We start from the raw sequence: 25,955 nt of genomic DNA on the forward strand, positions 1-25,955 counted from the left end.
TTGGGAAACACAGCTTTGTGTAGGAGGTCAATACAGCACCCCCAAGTAATAGCTTCCCTGTTTAGTGGTGAAGAACAGCGCTGATGGCTGGCCTGGGCACACAGTTCACAGGTACCCATACCTCCGGTGAGCCCAGGTGGTAATTCCCCCTCTCAGTGCCTGATTGCTCAGAAACCAAAGCTCAGCTTATCTTGGAGGGGGCTCCCCATGATCTTGCTGTTTAATGGTCTTGGGAAGTCACCCAGATGTCAGCCAACCCAAACAATGTAAACAGATGCAGGTTTAGGTGCAGGCTACCAGGCTGTTTCCTTCAGCAGGTTTCAGAATTTGTACCCAAACCAGGAAAATCACTCGAAAATAGCAACAGTCACCATTTCTGTCGGTTAACACCTGTTAGATATCAGATGTTATACACCATTATCACAGCCCAGTGAAACCAAGGCTGGGAAAGTTGACTGACCTGGCCGTTATCAGACTGGCAAAGATGAAGAAGTCTGATAACATTATGTTGTCAGGAGTGCATGGAGGTTACTCTCAAACATTACTGTGGTGATTGTAAATAGGTGGAACCTGCTTGGAGGGCATATGATGCAATCTGTAAAAATATTTAAATAGCACATACCTTTTGACCCAGAAATTCCACTTCTAATAATTTATCCTACAGATAAGATGGGCACATAGATGCAGAGATATATCTGTCAGTGTTGTCATGAAGCACAGCACTGTCAATTGTAGCAGCAAAAGACTGGAGATGCACCTGTGTGTTCACTTGTAAGGAACCAGTAAATAAAATATCAGTATTCATGTTTTGGGATATTACAAAAATGTTCAAAAGAATGAGGCAAATCTATATGTGTTGACATTAGATGATCTCAAAAATAAAAAAAGTACAGGGCAGAACAGTGTATAGAGAATGATTCCGCTTGAATAAAGTAATTATATGTGTATACACACACACTCACACATACACAGATAGACACACAGTTATCCATATAAATACATAGAATATCTCTAAGTTATTCTAAAAACCAGGAGCTGTGGTTGTCTTTGGGGAGGAGAAGGGGTGTCTGGAATGGGAGAAGACTTCACATTTCACTCTATATCCTTTTGAACAATAGTAATATTTTAGCAAGTTTTTTAATTACTTAAAAAATAAATATACTGTGACCGTAAAAATACAAATACTGCATGCCAAGATTGAGTCTGAGCCTTAGATTTTTCACATTTGAAAAGGTTTTTTACATATACACAATGGACAACTCCATGAGCATTACCTTAGTCTGTGAAGGCAGGCAGGAGACTCGGACTAAGGCACTATGCTTTTCCCTTCCAAGGCACTTGCTTATTTGATCACTACTTTACAGATGAGAAAACTGAGGCTCAGAGACGTAAGTGTCCAAGTCTTTGCTAAGTAAAAATTCAGAGCTGAGACTGGAACCCAAGTCTCTCTTCACGGTCCCACAGCTGCCCCTAATAAGGTAAGGCACTTAAGTATAGAGGTGGAGTTTTACATTTCTTTAATGTTTCCCAAAATAGCCCATGGCTCAGTGCTGGTGAAGACTTGGGAGAAAGATATGACAAAAAGCAAAAGTCTAGACCTGGACTGTCTGATATGGTAGCTGCTAGCCATATGTAGCTGTTGAGCACTTGAAACTGACTGGTCCACACTGAGATGTACTCTAAGTATACAACGCACACCAGAATTTGAAGACTTAGTACTTAGTATGTTATACAGAATATAAAACATCTAATTAATAACTTATTTTCCATTGATTACATGTTGAGATGATAATGTTTTTGGATATATCAGGTTAAACCAAATATATATTCAAAGTTAATTTTACCCATTTCTTTTTATATTTTTAATATGGCCACTAGAACATTTAAAATTACATATGTGGCTGGGCGTGGTGGCTCATGCCTGTAATCCCAGCACTTTGGGAGGCCAAAGCAGGCAGATCGCCTGAGCCTAGGAGTTCAAGACCAGCCTAGACAACATGGCAAAACCCATCTCTGCAAAAAATACAAAAATTAGCTGGGCATGGTGGCATGCACCGTGGTCCCAGTTACTTGGGTGGCTGAGGGTGGGAGGATAGCTTCAGCCCAGGAGGCAGAGGTCGCAGTAAGCCGCATTCCAGTCTGGGTGACACAGTGAGACCCTGTCTCAAAAATAAAATAATTTTACACATGTGGCTTGCATGTGAGCCTTGCATATTTCTTTCAGAAAATGTTGGTATAAACTATCACTTCTCCAACCTCTTGCCAAAAAAACAAAACTTGTTCCCTTGAGATTGTTCCACGCTCTCCCCCGTCAACAATGTGAGCTCTCTGTCCCCAGTCCTTTCTCTTCATTCTTTAAACATGTTGACTCCTTTTACTGCAAGTTACAGCATCACCCTGTGTCCCACCAGCATACCCGTGGACAGCCCATCCAGTGATCTCATCTATGGGAACATCCTCCCTCTAGTCAACCTCAGCCTCCAGTAAAGCAGCCTGCTTTAACTACACCTTCTTCTCCTTGTTTACTGTTCAATTCCTCCCCTTGGCCTCGTCAGTCCTTCTACTCTGACTCCCTCTACTTTTCCCAATCCATTCTCCTCACTTCCCTCCCTACCCAGCCTCAGTTCCATCGCCCATCACGATCTAAGCACTTTTTAACACCAGTACTTTCTGCCTTTTCATCATATCTACCTGGAAAGGCCTTAGTCCTGGGACTAACAATGTTCTGCTCTCTCTCTGCCTGTACATGAGTAGCCAACATTGCAGGAGAATGTCCCTTGGCAGACACTCTTCAGCACAACAAAGCACACTGTTTCCAGGGTAGACTCAAGATCACCAAACTCAACACGGCCCCATCCTGCCAGACAATCTTACTACATAAATTGACACTTCCTTTTCCCACAGTTACTATACAGGCTCCCTCCTCTTCCTGGGATGCTGCTGACACTTCCTTCTGCTTTGGTGGTAGCTCTGGCCCCACCACACTCACCAGCCGTTCTTCCCATCTCTCTGGTTGCTGCTTCTCAGTATCTTTTGAGGGCTCATCCTCTTTGCTATGGTTTAAATGTCTGTCCCCCAGAACTCATGTTGAAACTTAAGCCCCTGGACATGTGTGGTGGCTCATGCCTGTAATCCCAGTACTTTGGGAGGCTGGGGCGGACGGATTGCTTGAGGCCAGGAATTCGAGACCAACTTGGCCAACATGGCAAAACCCCAGGTCTACAAAAAAATACAAAAATTAGCCGGATGTGATGATGTACACCTGTAGTCCCGGCTACTCAGGAGGCTGAGGCAGGAGAATTGCTTGAAGCCAGGAGGCGGAGGTTGCAGTAAGCCAAGATCACGCTACTGGGTGACAGAGCAAGACTCTGTCTGAAAAAAAATTAAAAAATAAAAATAAAATAAGAAATTTAATCCCTAGTGTAATAGTATAAAGAGGTGGGGTTTTTAAGAGGTGATTGGGTCATGAAGGCTTTGCCCTCGTGAATGAATTAACCCATTCACAGATTAATAGATTAGTGAGTTAATAGATTAGTGGGTTCTCATGAGAGTGGGTCTGTTATAAAAGGCAGTTTGGCTCTCAGCGAGCCTCCTCACTGCATGATACCCTCTGCTGACTCAGGACTCTATAGAGAGGTCTCACCAGCAAAAAGGTCCTCACCAGATGTGGCCTTCAATCTTGGACTTCCCAGCCTCCAGAACTGTAAGAAATAAATTCTTATGGCCAGGTGCAGTGGCTCATGCTTGTAATCCCAGCACTTTTGAAGGCTAAGGCAGGAGGCTTGCTTGAGGCCAGGAGTTCAAGACCAGCCTGGGCAGCAAAACAACACCATGTATCTAAAAAAAAAAAAAAAAAAAAAAAAGCCAGGTGTGGTGGTGTACACCTGTAGTCACAGGAGACTGAGGGGGAAAATCACTTGAGTCCAAGAGTTTCAGGCTTCAGTGAGCTATGATTGCATCACTACTCTGAAGTCTGGGCAACAGAACAAGACTGTTTCTTAAAAAATTAGAAAAAAATTTTAAAAGAAATTCCTTATAAACTATGCAGTCTTTGGTATTTAGTTACAGCAACCAAAAATAGGCTAAGATACTCTGATCTGCCATTATATCACAGAATTCCTTGAGCTTGGTCCTAGGCCCTCTCCTTTATTCTTTATTCTCTCCCTAGGTAATCCCATCTATGCATGCAGCTCTGAGTCCAGTTACTTCCAAATTCACATCACCAACACAACTGCACCTCTGAGTACCAGACTCATTAATCCAACTATCTGCTTTACATCTGTACCTGACAGTTGACAGGCACTTCAAAATCTACATCTTCAAAGATAAATTAAATGCACACAGAATTGAGTTTACAGCCATGACTATCTGGAAAGATACGGAAGAACTTGGTAATACCTATTGGCTCCAGGGGGTAAGGAGGAGGAACTCGGTGGCTGGAGGATAAGACGGGGAGGCTTTTACAGATACACATTTTGAATTTTGGACTGTGTGCAAATACTACCTATTCAAACATAAGCAAAAACTAAAGAAGCAAATTAATTTTAAAATAAAACAATAAATATATAATCCTGTCTCCCAAATTTGGTTGTCTGGGGTCCCCAACCTCAGTGAAAGGCTCTCCCAGCCAGTTAGCTCCACAGGACACCATCCTGACACCTCCTCCTTCCTCACCCACTACATCACATCTGTCACAGGGTCCTGTCAATTTCGCCTCCAACATGTAACTTGAATCTGATTTGGGTGCTCTTTCTTCCACCATCACCGTAGTTCAAGCCACCAACTCACAAATGGTGACAATGGTCTCTCAATGTGCCTCACTATGCCTGCTTAATCCCCACTAACTTACTGTCTACACAGCATCCTGAGTGATATTTTCAAAACTTCATTGTATTTCGTCACCCTCCTGTTTAAAACCCTTATCTGGCTCTCCGTTGCTCTAGGAATGAAGTCAAACCTCTTCAAAGGCTTGACTGGCCAGGTGTTATTTGGCTCCTGCCCATCACTTAGGCCTCAGCATCCTCAGCACGCCCTCATACCCTGAGCTCTAGGCACACTGCCCTTTCTTCAGCCCCTTGGGTTCATCTTGTTCTCACTCACTGCAGGGACTTAGCATAGGCTACTCCCCCTGCCTGCTCCCTCCCTTGTTTGCCTGTTAACCTTTATTCATCCTTCAGATCTCAGTCATCACCTCTTTTGGGAAGCCTGTCTCAACTCCAGGCTAGGTCAGGTCTCTTCTTGTGTGTTTTCATAGCACTTTTCCATCATAGTAACTATCACAGTTTGTAAGTATACACTTGTGTGGGTATTTGACATCTGTTCTCCCTTTAGACTGTAAGTTTCGTGAGGGCAGGAGTTGCCTATTTGGTTCCCTGTTGCAGCCCCGGAACTCTACAGGGTGCCTGGAACATGGATGGGAATTTCTGTGCAGTGACTCCCCTTATAGGGTTGTACATGTGATCTGGGGGTGTGGGGTACAGAATCCAGTACTATGCCAAGCTGAGCACAGGATCAGAACTTTGGACTCCACAGCTAGTTCTTGTGTGACCCTTGGGACCCAATTTGCCTCCTTCTTTTTGTCTGAAAAAATAAAAATAAAAATAAAATACACACACACACAGACACAGACACAGACACACACACACACATATTTTGAGATGGAGTCTTGCTCTGTCACCCAGGCTGGAGTGCAGTGGCATGATCTCAGCTCACTGCAACCTCTGCCTCCCGGGTTCAAGCGATTCTCCTGCCTCAGCCTCCTGAGTAGCTGGGATTACAGGTGTGTGCCACCATGCCTGGCTAATTTTTGTATTTTTAGTGGAGATGGGGTTTCACCATGTTGGCCAGGCTGGTCTTGAACTCCTGACCTTGAGTGATCTGCCCACCTTGGCCTCCCAAAGTGCTGTGATTACAGGTGTGAGCCACCTTTCCTGGCCTGAAATATATTTTTGATCCTTCTATCTAAACTTCCCTGTATCACACACATGCATGTGCGTGCACCGATGCTTCTACATATGCCCTCAAGCACGCAGAGTCCAGTTTCTGAATTCCTGGCAAATGGGGCCACATAGGGAAGGAATCCCTGGAGATGCACCAGGGAAGCAAGGGCTTCAGAGGAAATCAGTCAAGCAGAAGTGGGTTCCAATATCAATCTGCTCTTTGTTAATATCATGACGTTGGCCAAATTAGCTCAAAGTCACTGACTCTGTTCCTCATGTGTAAAATGAGGATGGACATAGACATCTCACAGATCAGATATGTTAGAAAGAATGAAAGTGAATGCAATATGCTGAATGCCTAGCACAGTGCACTCACCCCACAAATAAACAATAAACGGTAGTCATGGGTATACTGGGGCTATATGCCAGCCACACCAAGAAGAATCTCAGGACTAATCAGAAGATCATTCATAGTGTGCCTCAGGCTGTTGCAAACACACCCATCAAAAAAAGGAATTTTTAAAATAAAACAGGCAATCTGCTTCTCTGACTCTTAAGAGGGAAACTCAGCCGACTGCGTGACACAACTGATTCAGAGCAACGGGGGCCGAGGGATCCGCCGGCGGGTGCAGAGGGTGGCAGAGAAGGGCAAGATGCAGGGGGGTGGGGGGGTGGGTGTGCAGGGAAAGCCAGAAAAGACCCCTCCCAATCCCTACCAGGGAGAGTACATACTGTGGAGCCGAAAGACCCAGGTTCTGTCTGGGCTGCACACGCTATAGCTGGGCGACTCTGCACAAACTCCTTCCCCTTTCTGAGCCACTTGGTGGCTTTTCTGTCAATGATTCAATTTAAAAAACAAAGCTGGGCGTGGTGGCTCACACCTGTGATCCCAGCACTTTGGGAGGCCAAGGCAGGTGGATCACTTGAGACCAGAAGTTCAAGACCAGCCTGGCCAATGTGGTGAAACTCCGTCTCTACTAAAAATACAAAAATCAGGCTGGTGTGGTGGGGGCGCCTGAAGACCTAGCCACTCGGGAGGCTGAGGCAGGAGAATCGCTTCAACCCGGGAGTCGGAGGTTGCAGTGAGCCAAGGTCGGGCCACTGCACTCCAGCCTGGGCGACAGAGCCAGACTCCATCGTAGAGAGAGAGAAAAAAAAAACCAACCAAACAAGGCAGAGCGCAGTGGCTCACACCTGTAATCTCAGCACTTTGGGAGGCCAAGGTGGACAGATCACTTGAGCCCAGGAGTTCAAGACCAGTCTTGCCAATATGGTGAATCCCCATCTCTTAAAAAAAAAAAGTCGGGTGTGGTGGCACGGGCCCCTGTGTTCCCAGCTACTGGGGAGGCTGAGATGGGGAGGATAACTTGAGCCTGGGAGGTCAAGGCTACAGTGAGCTGAGATCGCACCACTGCACTCCAGCCTGGGTGACAGAGCGAGACCCTGTCTCAAAAAAATAAAACAAACAAACGAACAAAACTATACAGGTAAGAAAGACAGCCAGGAGCAATTCCAGGGGCACAAGCTCTGATTCCAGACCAAGAGAATTCAGTCCCTTTCCATTCAAGAAGCATTTGGGGAAGGATGGGGTCGGGAACCAACCTGCTCTTGGGCCCATGCTCCAGCTCCACTCCGGAGTCCCTAATGAGTGAATTCGGCTGCCCAACCAGGGGCGCCAGGCCTTCTTACATCCCAGACCCTGCAGAAAGGGCCTTGCGAACCCACTTGCAGTGATTGGCCCGAGGCTGATACCTGATCTGAACTGGGCCAATCAGATTCTCTGTCTCAAGGGCGTGAACTTAGGATGAGGGGCCTTTTAGGCCCTATGGTGGCCCCAAGAGCAGGGCTGCTTCCCCAAGGCCACAGTAAGTGGAGCAGAGAAAGCTGGTCCTGGCAAGAGGCTGCCGGGCAGCAGGAGAGACTGGGCTCCCGTGGCCCAGGGACTGCTGCGGACAGGAGCTGCTGCCGTGGACCGTTATGGCTTCTGAGGTCCTGGTTCCAGGTCTAGGGAGAGGCCTGGCACCTCTGTCCCTGGCAGATACCCCTACTTCCTTCTGAATACACTTTCCCTCGGCTGTCTCCTGTTCCTTACAAGTTACTTGGCCTACCTGAATCTGTTTCTTCCCGCATCAAGTGGGAACAGCAACGCCTGCTTTGCATGGTTGTGAAAACTCAGAGTATGACACACAGTAAGCACTCTCTATGAGGTGCATTAAAAAGAATATTGTCATAGTCCACCAGTGCCAGCTTGAGGAAGTGGGGCAGTGGTGTGAAAAGGCTGGTAGGGCATGGGTGGGAGCCTCAGGTTACAGATAAGGATGGAATCTAGGTAGTGCTTGGTTCCATCCAGACCTGCGCTCTACCCAAAGCTCCTGCCCCTTTTGCCTGTTATGGTTTGAATTGTGTATCCTCAAAAAGATATGTTGGCGTCCTAACCAGAACTCAGAATGTGGCCTTATTTGGAGATAGGGTTGTTACAGAGGTAATCAAGTTAAAATGAGGTCATTATGGTGAGCCCTAATTGAATATGACCCTTCTAAAAAGGAGACATTTGGATATAGACATATATGCACATGGAGAGAATGCTGTATGAAGATGAAGGCAGAGATCAGAGGATGCATCTACAAGCCAGGGAATGCCAGATTGCCAGCAAACCACCGGAAACCAGGGAGCGACATGGAACAGTCACTCTTACAGGCCTCAGAACTAACCAGCCCTGCTGACACTTTGATCCCAGACCTCCAGCCTTTAGAACTTGGAGACAATGAATTTCTGTTGTTTAAGCCACCCCAGCTGTGGTCATTTGTTATGGTAGCCCTAGCAAATGCCCTTCTGTGGCTTTTATTTCCAGAAATAATTGGCCCCAGTTTTCTGATTGGAAAGGACTGAATCAGCTAATCTGTTGTTATCAAACTTGATTGTGCATTAGATCATCTAGGGAAGGTTTTACAACACTCTCCTGGATCAATGAACTCAGCATCCGAGGGTGCAACCAAGGTTTCGGTGATTTTTTAAAACTTCCCACGTGTTTCCAGCATGCATCAAGATTGATAACCACTGGGCCGGGTGCAGTGGCTCAAGCCTGTAATCCCAGCACTTTGGGAGGCCGAGACGGGCGGATCACGAGGTCAGGAGATCGAGACCATCCTGGCTAACACGGTGAAACCCCGTCTCTACTAAAAAATACAAAAAATTAGCCGGGCGAGGTGGTGGGCGCCTGTAGTCCCAGCTACTCAGGAGGCTGAGACAGGAGAATGGCGTAAAGCCGGGAGGCGGAGCTTGCAGTGAGCTGAGATCCGGCCACTGCACTCCAGCCTGGGCGACAGAGCAAGACTCCGTCTCAAAAAAAAAAAAAATAATAAAAATAAATAAATAAATAAATAAGATTAATAACCACTGAGCTAATCCACACTGAGGTGTTAGCAGCTGAAGACCATTTATTAGAATTCCTTTACAGTGGGCACAAAGCCTGAAGCCAAAGAACTATGTGAAAGAGAGAGCAATGTTGGAGACACTAGGGACAGCTCTTTCAGGAAGATAGTTGGGGGAAGTGGACTATTTCTGGCATCACTGAAATTTTACTGTATCTGGCTAGTCCTATTTCTAGTGATGCTTTGGGGGCTTAGGAGGAAGAACAGGCAGGCAAAGTCATTCCATTGGCTCCCTCCACTCTCTTCAAAACTCTAACACAGTGGTTCTCAGCATTTGGCTCCATTAGAACCACCTGGAGGTGATCACTGAACCGGATTGCAGGGCCCGGTCCCCAGTTTCTCATTCAGTAGGGTGAGGTGAGTCCTAAAAGTGCACTTCTAACAAGTGCCTCTCCGTAGAAGAATAGGTTCTGCAGTCAGGGAACTTAGGGCCCATTCGTGCTGACTTCCTAAAGCTGAATCAAGAGAAAACACCAAGGTCTGGGGCAGGGAATCTGAGGCCAATTCATGATAATTTCCTAAATTAAATAAAAGGGAAAACACCTGGGTGGCGGGGGCAGGCAACCTAAGGCCAAAACTTCCTAAAGCTAAACCAAAAGGAAAAACCTCACCTTCGCAGGCCCAAAGGCTACTCTCTCTACACCCTTCCCCCTCCCTCAGGTCTCAGAGGGAAAGGGAGAGTGCCTTAGATTGGCCTCGGGCCAAGCATGGGCCATCTCTTTAATCTGCATAGGCCACCATTCACTTCAGCCTTTAATTAGCCAAGGACCTAATCCTTCATCCAGATAAGGGGTAACCGATAAGGACTTCAAAAGGAATATTTAAAACCCAGAAAACACTGTAAACTCTGGCTCAGGCTGCCCCCACCCTGCGGAGTGCTTTCTTGCTGTAACAAATCCCTGCTTTTGCTGCTGCATTCCTGTGTTTCATTCCTTTGTTACTTTGTGTGTTTTGTTCAGTTCTTAGTTCAAAACGTCAAGGGCCTGGACAACTCACTCAAGGCTTTCCTTCTGGTAACACCTAGGTGATGCTGCCTCCACCCTCCTCAAAACTCTAACCCAGTGGTTCTAGCATTCAGCTCCATTAGAACCACCTGGAGGTGATCACAGACCCAGATTGCAGGGCGCAGCCCCCAGTTTCTCATTCAGTAGGGTGACGCTGCTGGTGGTCCCGGAACCGTACTTTTAGAACTTTGGCTGAAAGGATTCTGTAAGACCTTAGAGTGAAAAGGACACCAAGGATACCCTCAGGGTCCCAGCAGGCCAGGCCCTCCTCCCCTCTCACACTGCTCTGCTAACACCGTTCCTGCCAGGCAGGGGCTAGTCTGTGATGCAGCACTTCTTATCTTGGGGAAGGGAAGTTTTGGGACATGCAGTCATTACCGGAACCAGGGTCAATGGATCAAGAGTGAAAGGACACAGGTTCTGGTGAACAGAATTGAGGCAGAGTATGTAGAACAGATACATTCATGGACTCTAGAGTCAGACTAACTGGTGTTCAAAATTTAGCTGTGCCAGTAACAACTGTGTGAACTGCGGTAAATGAATTACCTTCTTTCAGCCTGTTATGGTACCTAGGAAATAAGGATGATATAATAGTGCCGTGTCTACCTCCTGCAGCAGAATAAAGTTCAAATGACACAGTATATGTAAAGAGCTTATCACTCTCTAACACTTGGTGGTAGCTCAATAAATAGTAGCTATTATTAATGAGAATTCTTTGAAGATGCACAGGCTTTCTTGGTGAGGTAATGAGCTCCCCATCCTTGGGAGTATATAAGCAGAAGCTGGAGTTAGATCAGGGATTAAAGCAGAAGATCTGAGACCGGGAGTGTTGGAGGAGGAGGCTGGTTCTTCTGCTCCAGATCACATAATATAACTGGAATAAGCATTTGTAAATCCACAATTCACTTCTGAAGTGTGGCAAGAATGGGCAACCTGAAATTCTTCCCTGTGGAATTCCTTCTAGAATCTTCCTACCACACCTTTTCCAGGCACCAACAAGAGCCACCCTTGCTGGAAAGCTGGACTCTTTTCTGAAAGACCACAGGGTATGTAAAAGTCACTGCTGTGATTCTAATCAGATGCCAAGGAAGCAGGGTATGACAGCAGCGACTGCCTCACCCTGCACCAGTGTGCAAGGGGTTGGGGACCTGGCTGGGTTTGCCCTCTGCAAAGCTGGGTGTCAAGACTGAGTCAGGCCTGGGCCAGCGGCCAGCCTGGGGAACTAGAAGGTGCGGTCAGTAAATGTGTGTTGAACAGGAAGATAAAGGAAGAAATGAGGTGTTGTTATCTCCCAACAATTCTTTTGGGGGGACTTTACAGGATGCCTGACAGCACTTGAAGGAGGGGTATAGAGTGATCAAAAGATCATTCAGGGCTGGAGACAGTGGCTTAGGCTTGTAATCCCAGCACTTTGGGAGGCCGAGGCAGGTGTATCACTTGAGGTCAGGAGTTCGAGACCAGCCTGGCCAACATGGCGAAACAAAAAATACAAAAATTAGCCGGGTGTGGTGGTGCACACCTGTAATCTCAGTTACTCAGGAGGCTGAGGCAGGAGAATCACTTGATCCTGGGAGGCGGAGGTTGCAGTGAGCCGAAATCACACCACTGCACTCCAGCCTGGGTGACAGAGTGACACTCTGTCTCAAAAACAAACAAACAAAAAAATTCAGGCACATGCATAACTGGATACCACAGGTTACAGTAAATTCTCCTCCAGAAAAACTAATAGGCCAATTCCTCTTCATCCTTTAAATTTCTGTTTAAACATCATTTCCTCCAGGAAGCCTTCACCAATCCTTAGCACCAAGTTAACGGCCCCATTTCTGTGTTCCCATTGTTCCCTGTTTCTCTCCAGCAACACACTTATCCCCCTCTGTTGTAATTCCTCCTGATGAATGGCTCATCCTCCTCGATCTGCCGTCAGCTATGTGAACATAGGGGTTGGTCCGTCTTGGTGACCATTGAATCCCCAGGGCCTAGCACAGTGCCTGGCACTGTGGGCTTCTCATATGTACCAGAATGAATGAATGTCTTTAGGCAAGTCCCTCAACTTCTCTGAGCCTCAGTTTCTGCACCTATAAAATAAGGACTAATGACATCTCGTTGCAGGCTAACTCTGAAGATGAATCAAAAGCAGCTGTTACAGTGCCTGTCATGAAGTGCTCGGTAAGCAGTCACAGTTATTATTATCTTGTAATTGTTAATTTATTAAGTTATACAAAACTGAGGAGATACTGGCTTTTCATCTCTTCAGTTGGTTGGAGGCTATTATCAGTGATCTTTCTAAACCACACATCTAGCTGTCTTCCCTGGCTCTGACAGACCTCAGTAATCTGGTCCCAACTTTCTTTTCCATTTCCATCTCCCACGACTCCTCACCCCCCAATTCCAGTTGTACCAAACTACGGACCATCCCCCACTGGGCCTTTATTCACTCAACCTCAGCTCAGCTCACCGCTTTCCCATTCTCAGGCTCCTGCTCACTCTTCAAACCCATCTTTAATGTCATCTCCTCTGCCAGGCCCCACTAGGCTCCCATAGCACAGCTCACACCAGCCTTCCACTCATGTTAGATGACTGACTGCCCGTCTCCCCTGCTAGAAGGTGTGGCAGGTATCACATTGTGTTTATGTCTGAATCACCAGCACACAGCAGTATGTGATGTGACTCATGCAAGCACGGGCTGTCGAATTGAATTGACCTGACATAAAGGTTCAAGAACCCCTGAAATCCCATCCCGAAGTGCATGGAAGGCTTGGTGGATGGGGAGAGGAGAGAGGAGCTCTGATGTTCTGCTTTGAGGCATTGGCTTTTAAAAAAGACTGTGATCCAGTCCCAGAGTGAGCCTGAGGCGGGAATCTCTTATTAGTACACAAGGGCAAACTGTCAGAGGAGCTTGACGTTAAGTCCCCTTACCTGTGCCTAGTGCCGCCAAGGACCCACATCTCCCTCCTCCTCTGGCACTAGTGTAGGGGTCTACTGGAGGAATTATTCCAGCACCTTCCACCCAAGATGCAAAGCCTTCCCAAGCTCCAAGACCTTCCCAAGCTCCATTCCCTTAACCATCAGACAACTAGTTAGACTGAATACAAGGAAATTAACACGAGTCGAAAAGCCTGATTAAAGTAAAGAATGATCACCCCTTCTACTGGTGCACAAAGAGAAGGTAGTTGTCCTCACAATTCGCCAGTGCTAAGAACTTTCTCTCTCTCCCTCCTCACCTGACTACCTCCTACTTTGTCATCAAGGCCTCCTCTTCAAGAAGCTCCTCCCATTCCAAACCGAGCTAACTGCCTTTCTCCGTACCCCCAGGGCAACTGACTGCGAATCAGCTGCTTAGGATTTGACTTACAATCCCTCAGTGCAAGGCCCCGCTGCTACCCCAGCTCTTGGCAAGCTGTTCCAAGCACAGTGGGTGTTCAGGAACCATTTATTGAGCCAAACCAAACTTCCCAGCAAGGCAGCCTTGTCTCCTGCCCTCAGCCTGGTGGGAAAGTATTTTTAGGTTTGCCAGGATAAAACCACGAAGACACAGGTGAGACTCTATGACACAATGTTGGGTGTTCTGAGAACAGCAGGCGGGAGATGTGCTGAACCAGCTGTTTCCATAGGATCAGACTAATGGAGGGGAATGGTCTAGTCTAGTGCAGTACTTCTCTGGCCACACATTGGAACCACTGAGGAGCTTAAAAGCAAAACAAAACAGTGTCTGGGTCCTGCCCTCAGAGATACTGATCTAATTGGTCTATAGCAGGATGTGGGCATCTTACAAGGTCTGTATATACTCAGAGAAAGGTGACCCCACATACGGGGCTTACACACAGCACTGGGATTGGCATGGGCACTGTCAGCTGAGGATTCTCTGCAGCAGGGCTCCTCTGGGGTCAGCATGGCACGCGCCTGAGCTGCCCGAGGGTGTGCCTCAGCAGACAGAAAGGCTAGTATGCTCCCTTGACCAGTTGGACGCATGCACAAAGAGTGTCCTGTGCTCCTTTTACTGTCCAGTGTGTCATTTTTCCTTTTCCTATAGGGATGACGGGTGCCTTCCCAGCACAGCAAACCAGTTACAGGAGTGGCGAGTTATTTCCAACTTGAAACTTATCAATCCCTGTCCCTCCCACTCTCATTCCTGCTGGATAAGTAATTACTTTCCAACCCAAAGCCCATTTTGCAGGGAAAATCCAGGTGCAGAGAAGCCAGCACCTTGAGTACACAAGCAATGGGGCTCCAGCGTCAGTGGGGTCTCTGAGTGGGGCAGTGGCTAAGTTCCCATGGGTGCATCTTAGGGCAGCTTCCACTCCCTCTTCCCTTGCCAGGTCCCAGAGGTATTGTGCACCTATTTTTTGAGCACCTGCTGTATGCCTGCAATTCTCTTCTCCACCCTGTCCTGCTGTACACACTCATCTTTCAAGATTCAACCTCACCTTCTCCATGAAGCGTTTTCTGACTCTCCGGGCAGGAGGCCTCCCATGACTGGCAGAAGCAACACACATTCTCTTTGGAAGAACTCAACTTCAATCCAGGCTGACAAAAATTGGAGTAAAGCCTTTTTGTGAGTTTTAGACACACGGTCTCACTATATTGCCCAGGCTGGTCTCAAACTCCTGAGCTCAAGTGATCCTCCCACCTCAGCCTCCCACATAGCTGGGACTGCAGGTGTGTGCCACTGTGCCCAGCTCCAAAGCTATTGATTTATAACATGAATCCTGACTTTAGATATAGTAAAAGTTTTTTGTTTTTTTCCCCCCCCCAAAAAAAGTCTTACATCAGATAAGGGATATAGCTGTCCTTAGGTCCTAGGGATAATGGAGAGGAGAGTCTCCTGGCCCTTGCCCTGCTCCAGACCAGTAGGGAGTATACTCAGGAAGGCTCTTGGAGATCAGGAAGTAAGACATTTGTGTGACTTTCCGGTTGACTCTATCCCCCCAACAGCTTCAATTTTGTCTTTCAGGCATTTTCTGAGGTGGGGAGGAGGTGTGTGTGCAGGGGTGCCCGTCAGCCAGGGAACTGGCACCTCTTCCATACGATGTGCGCCATCACTAGCACTGCACACATCACCCTGTATGAGGAGTCTCTCTCCCCTGAGTGAGGGCTAAAAGCTGAAAGCTTAATTGTCCATCAGTGGGGCCTGGCTAAGTAAAAAGCAGCATATTTATATGATGACATATGTAGAGAAGTTGAAAGGAATGCACTTCCTTTATCAGCATGGATAGAGCTAAAAAAATTGGTGTAGAAACTAAGTTGCTGAGTAAACAGTACAGAATGATTGCATTTTTTTTTTTTTGAGATGGAGTCTCACTATGTTGCCAGGCTGGAGTGCAGTGGCATGATCTCGGCTCACTGCAATCTCTGCTTCCTCGTTCAAGTGATTCTCCTGCCTCAGCCTCCCGAGTAGCTGAGTCTACAGGCGCCTGCCACCACGCCTGGCTAATTTTTGTATTTTTAGTAGAGATGGGGTTGCACCGTGTTGGCCAGGATGGTCTCGATCTCTTGACCTTGTGATCTGCCCGGCTCGGCCTCCCAAATTGCTGGGATTATAGGCATGACCACAGCGCCCGGCCCCATGATTGCATTTTTTTTTAAAGTACATTGGAAACTCACTTTTTTTTCCAGTCGGTACATTTGTATGTATGCAAAAATATTTTTTATAAATCTGAAAGGACAGTGCAGAGTGAGACCATTTGTCTGTTTGATCAGGGATCAGCACACGGCCTACAGCAGCATAGTAGGTGCTTCTAAGATATTTGCCACATGGATGACAGCACTGAGCAGCTGCTGAGGACTTATGGAGTGATGGACCCAGAATCTCATGAAGGGCCTCGAGGGGATTCCTCCTATACTGGCTCCCTCCTCATCCCACACACCTCAACCTTCCACTAAACCCAGAACCCACGGCTCCATTCTGGCTGTGGCATCCCTGGGTCTGTCCACTCCCTCCTCAGCTTTGGATTCAGCCCTAGCCCTGTTCCTCTATTTTCCTGAGGACTGGCCCCACTATGTGTATGTGTGTGTGTTGGGGGAGCTGACTGTTACTTCGAAATTGGGATTGGAACAAAGCAAGCTGATTCTGGCCCAGGCCATTAACTAAACTATCCTACTGTGGTCTCAGATCCAGTGCCTCCAAATGAGAGGGAGCACTGGGTGGGTACTCGTGAGCCTGATGGCTAATGTACTGGGAAAGGACATGAACAAATGTTCTAGAAAGATGCTTGCCTGGTGGGGAGGCCTGCCAGCTTTCCAAGCCCATAAGTGCTTGTCCTAGTCGGCTTGGGCTGCTGTAACAGATGACCATAGACTGATGTGGCTTAAATCACAGTTATTTCTCACAGCTCTGGAGAGGCTGGGAAACTCAAGATCAAGGTGCCAGTTTTTGGTGAGGGCCTTCTTCCTGGCTTGCTGATATCCATTTTCTCTGTGTCCTCACACAGCTGGGAGGGAGAGCTCTGGTCTCTCTTCCTCTTCTTATAAAGACACTAATCCCATTATGGGGTCCCACTTCATGACCTCATCTAAACCAAATCACCTCCCTAAATCCCCTCCTCCAAATACCATCACATTGGAGGTTAGGGCTTGAATATATGAATCTCGGGAGGACCCATACATTTGTAGGGGAAATGTTTCAAAAGCAGGGTGTTTGGCATGCTTTAACTCAGACTTCAGGGTAAATGGTGAATATCAGGGGTTCTGGATGAAGCTTTTGACACAGGCAGAAGAGGTAGAGAATGCAGGGAACTGGTAGGAAGGAGGAGGCCTACTCTTCATCATTATGGCTGGCTCCAAAGCACACGCTTCATTCAGGCAGGCACACATTCATTTAACATCTTTTAAAGGGGCAGGCCCTGGCTAGCACTGGGCAAGTGCTAGGGACCCCGAGTTGAAACAGAGGGCTTGCCCTCCTGGAGCTTACTGCTGTGCATGAGACAGGTCTCAATGGAAAACTGCAAACTTTTACCTGGCCTCCAGGTTTTGCATGTGCTGTTTTGTCTGGGACGCCCTGCATTCCCTTTGTCCTGTCTCCCCAACTGCTCCTACCCATCTGGCAGGTATGAGTAGGTGGGGCTGTTCTGGGGAAGTTTGCTCAAGTCTGGATTTTGAGACACTAGGGATCACAGAACATGGCACCTCTTGCCTCTCAAGGCTTGCCATTGCAAGGCTGCCCCTCTTGTTCACTTGTCTGTCTTCCCCATGACACCTGAGCTTCCTGAGAACAAAACTGTGAACCACCATATCCTAGGTACCTACTGTGGCCTGCTTCTTGCAGGGAGAGGGTGCAGTCAATGAGTGAGTGAATGAATGAATTATACACTATTACGAATGGCTGGTCCCTGAGCATGATGGGTATCTGAACAGATGTGTAAGTATGGTGATTGGAAACAAGTGCTAAAAGGTTTGAGAAATAATAGAAAAAGCCACTGCAATGACGAACACACCCATCCACCTGCTCGAGACTAACAACTAACTATTTCTTGATCCACAGCTGCCAGAGGAACACGCCTCTGTCTTACTGGGTTTCTGAGATTTGCAACCTCCAAAGCTGGGCTCTAGCCAGAGGGGTGTAAAGGTCAAAAGTGTTAGATCGTTCAGTCACCTTGTATAAGTGACATAACATTTCTTTCTTTCTCTCTCTTCTTTTCTTTTTCTTTAGTTTTAGAGAAGGTCTCATTCTGTTACCCAGGCTAGAGTGCAGCGGCACAATCAGGGCTCACCGAAGCCTCAATCTTCTGGGCTCACGTGATCCTCCCACCTCAGCTCCCCTGTCCCCCAACCCCAGTAGCTGGTCCTACAGGCAGAGGCCACCACACCCAGCTAATATTTTCATATTTTTACTACAGACAGTTTTGCCATGTTGCCCAGGCTGGTCTTGAACTCCTGGACTCAAGGAATCCGCCGGCCTCGGCCTCCCAAAATGCTGGGAATACAGGCGTGAGCCACCACGATCGGCTGATAACATTTTTGTGCCTCAGTTTCCTCACTTGTGAAACAGGAATAAGAGTAGTTTATTAGGGTTGCCCTAAGGACTAAATGAGACGGGTCTTGTAAAGTCTGAGGGATGGTAAATGCATAAATGCTTAATAAATGCTGGCTCTTACTAGGAGGCTTCTCACCTCCAGCGGCCCTGCTCTGTCATTCTCTAAACTTCAGTTGGTCCATCTGTAAGATGGGCATGCGAATGGTAATGATTAAATGAGAAAGTAAAACTGTGCTAGGATCTGTTATTTGTGTCCAAGAGAGCCTGTGGGACTATGCTTCACATCCAGGCTCACCAGGCTGGGGATTCCAGGTCCCGGCCATCCAAAGCGAATCTGCTCAGTGCGCTGGTGGAGAGGACCACCTCCAGCCTGGGGACTTCAGGCCACAACGCCCAACCCAAGCCCCAGAACCTTTTTTCTCACGGGAGCAGGCTGCTGTGGGTTCGTCTGACTGATCAGGGAGGCCTGATTATTCTCCCGGGAGATGACCTGGGAAGGCCATGGTGGGTCCCCACAGTAGGGGGCGGCACACGGACTGCAATCTGGTTATTCCAGGAAAAAGAAAAAAATGTTGCAGAGGCGGCGGCCATAGGGTTGGGAGCCGGTTATCTCTGGGCCACCTTCCAGCTCTGATAACTGCAGGCCGGGCTCACCGGGTGGGGCTGGCGCCCCGAAGTGGGCCGGGGCGCCGCGGTCTGTAGCCTCTGCTTTGCCCGGCCCCTCCCGCCACGGTCGGGCGCCGGGTCTCCAGGCCGCGCCCAGCCCCATGAGGAAGCAGCGCGGTGCCTGCCAGCCCGAGCTTACCGCGTGCCCTCAGGCGGACAAGGTGGGCAAGGGCCAGGGGGGTCGCTGCTAGACCCCGGGACCCGCACGCACTCCCCTACCCATCACCGCTCCCCCAGCACCCGGGGCATCCCCCAGAGCTTACTCTGCAGACAGCAGGCTGCGGCCAGGCAGAGGGCGAAGAGTCCTAGGGAGATGCCTCGGGTCTTCCTCCTCCCGCTCGGCAGAGGCCTCATGGGCGAGCCCGGGGCGGCGCGGGCCGGGGTGTGTGCTCGCTGCACCGCGCTGCAGCTCCTATGCAGCCTTCTCTCTTCCTCTGCCTCTGGCTCCCGCAGGTTCTTTAGGGCCAGATGCAGATGAGCTGGTTGTACTCTGGTTGAACCAGTTCCCAAGGATAGAGAAGGGGAGGGGGAGCTGCGGGGGGAGAGAATTAATATGGGAAGGAATGGGAATGCACAGACTCAGAGGTAAATAATGGCAAATAATGAGCAGCCTCCTTCCGTTCACACCCATTTTACTGGTATTGATTCAAGGTTCGGCTGGATGCTAGGTGGCAGGAAGGGAAAGTACTAGCTATTGCTTCAAGACAGCTAGTCATTGGCATCATGGGCAAAGGGAAGGCTTTTAGGAAAGTGAAATGACAGCCTGGAGTGAGAGGGATGAGGGGAGGGGGCGGGGAGACTCAGGCTACCCTGATGGGAACCACTGCACAATGATGATATCCATCCATCTATCCACCCATCTGTCCATCCATCCATCCAGGAAATGTTCACCAATCGCCTGCTTATTTGCACAGGGCCTCGCGCGTGGCAGTCACTCAAAGAAACTGGTGGAACGAAGCTAGGCACTGCTAAGTGCTGGGGATACAAGGATGTGGGCACCTCTTTAGAAATCCTAGCAAGAGCCAGGTGCGGTGGCTCACGCCTGTAATCCCAGCACTTTGGGAGGCCGAGGTGGGCAGATCACAAGGTCAGGAGATCGAGCCCACGGTGAAACCCCGTCTCTATTAAAAAATACAAAAAAAAAAAAAAAAAAAAAAAGCCGGGCGCGGTGGCGGGCGCCTGTAGTCCCAGCTACTCAGGAGGCTGAGGCAGGAGAATGGCGTGAACCCGGGAGGCAGAGCTTGCAGTGAGCCGAGATCGGGCCACTGCACTCCAGCTTGGGGGACAGAGCGAGACCCCGTCTCAAAAAAAAAAAAAAAAAAAAGAAATCCTAGCAAGGGGTGGGGGCTGCAAAAAATGAGCAACTGCTGTACAATTCATACGCCGTTAGGATCAGAGAGGCCCAGCGTGCTCTGGGGGCTCAGAGCAAGTGTAATTAGCCCCCAGGAGAGGTCGATGGAGGGGTGGGACAATCAGTTTTGGTCCAAACTAGTCACGAAATTCTATTTCACTTTGTCAAAACTAGAATTTCTAGCTTTACTTGCCACAAGGGGTAGCAGTGTGACCCGGTGCTGGCCAGTGATATTTAAGGGGAAGTCTTTTTGAGGTGTTTCTGGAAACGTTTTTGCTTTCTTCATAAAAAGGACAGCTAAGGCTGGGACTACCCCCCCCCCTTTCTTTCTGCCTTGAAAACATTTATTCTGTCCAGATCTGTGGCATATGTCTTGCATCTATTAAGTTACATAAATGAATGAAGAAACCATCATGCTAAGTAAGGATGGTGGAGCAGGAAGATAGAAAGACCTAGAAGGGCCGGGCGTGATGGTTCACACCTGTGATCCCAGCACTTTGGGAGGTTGAGGCAGGTGGATTGCATGAGCCCAGGAGTTTGAGGCCAGCCTGGACCAATATACTGAGACCCCATCTCTACAAAAAATACAAAAATTAGCCTGGGCATGGTGGCCCATGTCTGTAGTACTAGCTACTCGGGAGGCTGAGGCAAGAAGATCACTTGAGTCCAGGAGGCAGAGGTTGTAGTGAGCCGTGATTGTGCCACTGTACTCCAGACTGGGTGACAGAATGAGACTCTGTTTTAAAAAAAGAAAGAAACAAAGGAAGACATAGAAGATTATTGTAATCCACTGTACTTTCCAATCTTCTTCTGGTTTCTAAAGGAGATTTCTTACCGATTCCAATGTATTCCTGGTGAGGCTGGTAATAGTGGTACCCTGCTGACTGGCTTGGGGTGGGTTTGTCAACCATGCTGTCCATTTGAAGTACCCTGTCTGCCAACCAAAGTATTTGGTTCAAGGATGGGCAGACAGGGCCATCAGAGTCTTCTCTGGAAATGTATGGCCACTGCTGGGTTGCTAAAAATGGGATATGAACCTGGGGGTACTGGTGGACCATCTTGTCTGTCATGTGGAGAGGTCCTGGGTTGAGAATGAAACCAAGATGAGACAAACTGAGCTGGGAACTAAGGAAAGAGATAAAGGCCTAACTACATGGGTTGAGTTCTGGGATTCTGCACGGTTGGGTTTGCCATTTATCAGCAAATGAATGCCCTCTTTTGCCTCAGCAAATTTAAGTTGCATTTTTATGATATAAAATTGAGAATGTCCTGCTAAAACAAGTGGTCTTCTTGACATTTTTCTGTTTTCTTTATTAGACATAAAGGGCTTCAGGAATCACTTGCATTCATTTGTTTATCCATCAAACATTTATCAAATCTGCCCCCATATCAGGCAATGTGCTAGGCACTGCAGCTCCAAAGATGAATAATAACTCGTAACTCCTAGTCTCAAAATACTCACAAACTAGTGGAGACAAAATGATTCAAGTTGAGAAAGCCTTCCAGACACAGAGGTTTCTCCTGCTAAGGCTAAGTTGAGAGGAAACTGGCTGTTCTGCTTACTGCTATGAACCCTCGAAATCTGAGATAGGTCTTAATTTAGAAAGTTTACTTTGCCGAGGTTGAGGATGCATGTCTGTGATATAGCCTCAGTAGGTCCTGAACACACGTGCTCAAGGTAGTCAGAGCACAGCTTGGTTTTAAACATTTTAGGGAGACATGAGACATCAATCAACATATATAAGATGAACATTGGTTCTGTCTGGAGAGGCAGGTCAACTTGAAGCAAGGTGAGAAGACTCAATGCAGGAAGGGGTGTTCCAGGTCACAGATGGCTAAGAGACAAATGGTGGCTTTTTCTTGAGTTTCTGATTAGCCTCTCCAAAGGAGATAATCAGATATGCATTTATCTCAGTGAGCAGAGAGATGAATTTGAATATAACGGTAGGCAGGTTTGCCCTAAGCAGTTCCCAGTCTGACTTTTTCCTTTAATTTAGTGATTTGGGGGCCCCAAGAATTTTTTTCCTTTCACATTTCCCCCCTTTTCTTTTTAAAATTTTTTTTGAGGCCGGGCGCAGTGGCTCAAGCCTGTAATCCCAGCACTTTGGGAGGCCGAGATGGGCAGATCACGAGGTCAGGAGATCGAGACCATCCTGGCTAACACGGTGAAACCCTCTCTCTACTAAAAAGTACAAAAAACTAGCTGGGCGAGGTGGCGGGCACCTGTAGTCCCAGCTACTCGGGAGGCTGAGGCAGGAGAATGGTGTAAACCCGGGAGGCAGAGCTTGCAGTGAGCTGAGATCCGGCCACTGCACTCCAGCCTGGGTGACAGGGTGAGAGTCCGTCTCAAAAAAAAAAAAATTCTTTTTGAGAAGGCACTTTAGAAGAAAATGAGTCTCTGGGTTCTGGTTTCATTGGATCTCTCATGGCTTAGAATGGTTTATTCCTAGACAGGTAGGTGCTGAGTTATTAGGAAAGCTCATTATTAGCAGGTTGTGAAGTCTCATGTCCTATGACAATAGGGGGAGGAAGGGAGAAAAACAGTAAACTAAAGAATAATCCTGAAAAATTGATATAGGCCACATTATACTGTGTAGACAAGGATGAGGACAGTTTTCCCAAGGGCTTTCATTGGCTCCATAAGTCAAGTTTGATTCCTTAAAGGAAAGTACACCATTCCAGTCAAAGCCTTGGTAAAATAACCAGTTTCTCCAGTTTTGTCCTGTTACAAATGAAAACAGATTCTTGTTGCACTTATGCAAATAAGTGTATTGTCATGAGTTAATAATGCTCACAAATAGTTTCCAAATTCTGTAGAAATCAAGTAGAGAGAAAACAAATGTACTCTACCTTTTGTTCATAGGTACTCAATTGTTAAACGTTGTAAATAACTTAAAAGTTTTCTTGACTCTGAAAAACAAAACAAAGGATCAGCAATGTTTTAGTTAGAAAGATTACTTTAGACTTCTATTAGCTTAGTCCATGTAGATAATTTTTGTTATGTTTGGTATTCATGAACATTTCAGCTCTCCATGAGTTCCGAAAGTTTTCCTCTATTCGGATGTCACAGTCTTCAAAGTTATCCGAAACCTATATTCAAGAGCATCTGTTAGAGTTGTATAGCCAATAATAAAAACACCTTCTAAGAGGACCAACGGAAGACAACAATTGTCTGTGGATGACAAAATGTTTTAGGGCAGCCATAGTCAAAGACACAATTGACAAGTAAATTTGTTACCTCTGTGGCACACAATAATTTAACATAACAATTATAATTATTACTGATAATGTACACTAAGTCATATCAGAATTATAGGAGTTTTCTGTAATTTTGTAATACACACCAATAATATATTTAAACAAATACAACCCAGAGAAAACCAAACACCATGACATATTTGACAATGCTTCCTGTAGCATTTATATGCCAAATAAATAAGCCAAATATGTCATTTTTTGGACTTTAGGGAACCTATTAGTAATATCTTAAAGATTAATTAGGTCAGAAAAAGACAGTTTATAATTTGATTTTGGAAAGTTAGTCAAATATTGAAGGTTTAAAACACTTGATAACACAAAATAGGATTACAGGTCTTGTAAAATAAGTCATTCATTTAACCAAAGTGATAACTCAAGGATTTGTTTAAAAAGGCAAAAACCTTCCTTCTTTGAGAGATAAGACTTAATTTTCCAAATGATAAGCCCTAATGAAAACAGCATGAGGCCAATTCACTTTTTCAAAATTTTATAAACAATTATAAAATTTTAGCCTTGATCATAAGATGTAGCTTCCATAAGCCTTTATAACCTTTGTTAAGGAGTTGGTTAATGCTTCAAGAAAACCTTGTTTATCTGATACAGGGGCCCATATGCTAGTCTTGCATCAGTGTATCTTTGACATTAATGGTTAATTTATAGAGAAACTGAATTGATTTTATCCCTTAAAATTGGTCCTTATAATTTCACACTCTCACCTCTTCTGCAATAGACCCTGGGCCTTGAGGAGTTGAATGGCTTTAATTTCTGGTCCTGTGTGTCTCAGGAATGCAGTTTATTTTGATTGGGATCTTTAGTGTTTTTTTTAGATGGAATCCCCCTCTTTTGCCCAGGCTGGAGTGCAGTGGTGAATCTTGGCTCACTGTAACCTCTGCCTCCCAGGTTCAAGCAATTCTCCTGCCTCAGCCTCCTAAGTAGCTGAGATTACAGGTGCCTGCCACCACACCCAGCTAATTTTTGTATTTTTAGTAGAGACAGGGTTTCGCCATGTTGGCCAGACTGGTCTTGAACTCCTGACCTCAGGTGATCAGCCTTCCTCAGCCTCCCAGAGTGCTGGGATTATGGGCATGAACCACCATGCCAGCCTTAATTGACATCTTCTATGGGGCCTGAAAATGAGGCTTTAATTGCGGTCAGTGTTTAACATTTAGAAGGACTTTGTGTCCTTTTTAGACCCAGAAGTCAAAGTCCTGTAACTTAATGTCACAAGTACTTAAAAGCACATACAGAAAGGTACACAGATGTAATAACCTTAATTAAAATTTTTTTTAAATCTCAGTTTTTCCCTAAGCAAACCAAAACTCAATAATAATGGCATAGGAATTATTTTGATAAAAAAACATAAAGTCTGTTAGGCCAGTTACCAAAAGGCAAAAGAAAAGACCTTCTGTAGTGTACAGAATATTTTGTTAGAAAGAAACATTTCCTTTAGATGTTTAAGAAAATATTGTTAGCATCAACCCACAACAAACAGAACTTGAGGAAAAAAACTTACATGAGTTGAAAATGAGTTGAAGGAGAGCATTATTATTTTGAGCCTTTTAAAAGAAGAAAGAAAACTGAAAATGGAGTGATCCAATAAAAGTTAAGCTTTGGATTAAAAACATTAAAATCGCTTATAATCAAGAGTAAAACAATCCCTTAAGGAAATTTTATTGTTCTAATCAATTCCTTAGTGTATAAGTATTTTTTCACATCAAATCCAATCTCTAGAAAGTCCATTATAATTTCCCTTTAATTATAGATAACTTGATCACATAAAAGTTTTTGATTTTTAAAAATAAATCCTCTTATTGTGACTTACACAGACCATTCATGACATGCTTGGACTTTCCGGTTTGTCCTGAATATCCCTCTTTCTTAAACTACTGTCATCTTGTTCTAGGTCTAAATTTACCATACAGTATTCTTTCTCATATAAAATTATTTCCCTTTAAGCTTTCTTGCAAAAAACAAACAAACAAACAAACAATAAAAACTCTTTATTTCTGTAACTTTCTTTACATCTCTCTTATTTCCTTGTTCCTTTTACCTTGTTTTATACATAACTTTTAAATAAGCTTTGAATTACACAAAAATCATTCACCTTTTTAAAAACGACACTTTTTTTTTTGGAAAGACTGTTTTCCTACAATATATTCTTATTGGAAAATACCCAGATATTGACATATCTATTATTTAATTTAATATAACTTTAGATTCTAAATTATGACAAGTTTGTCTACAAGTATTTATCCCATTACATTTGTCTACTTATTTTATTCATTTACCTAGATTATTTATGAAAACTGTGATAGTCATCACTTAAAGTTATGTGCC

At 46.1% G+C, this 25,955-nt stretch overlaps 1 protein-coding gene across 1 annotated transcript in view; it reads right to left on the reverse strand.

Annotated features, from left to right (window-relative positions):
* Positions 1-19,588, reverse strand: part of VSTM5 (V-set and transmembrane domain containing 5) — a 34,033-nt gene extending 14,445 nt beyond the window's left edge. Inside the window, exon 1 of the mRNA XM_050758934.1 lies at positions 19,273-19,588. Within this exon, the coding sequence (XP_050614891.1) occupies positions 19,273-19,363 (91 nt within the window). The 5' untranslated portion in view covers positions 19,364-19,588. The remainder of the gene's footprint in view (positions 1-19,272) is intronic.
* Positions 19,589-25,955: the final 6,367 nt, after the last annotated feature.

Source organism: Macaca thibetana, chromosome 14 (genome assembly GCF_024542745.1).
Source record: "Macaca thibetana thibetana isolate TM-01 chromosome 14, ASM2454274v1, whole genome shotgun sequence".
Classification (NCBI taxonomy): domain Eukaryota; kingdom Metazoa; phylum Chordata; class Mammalia; order Primates; family Cercopithecidae; genus Macaca; species Macaca thibetana.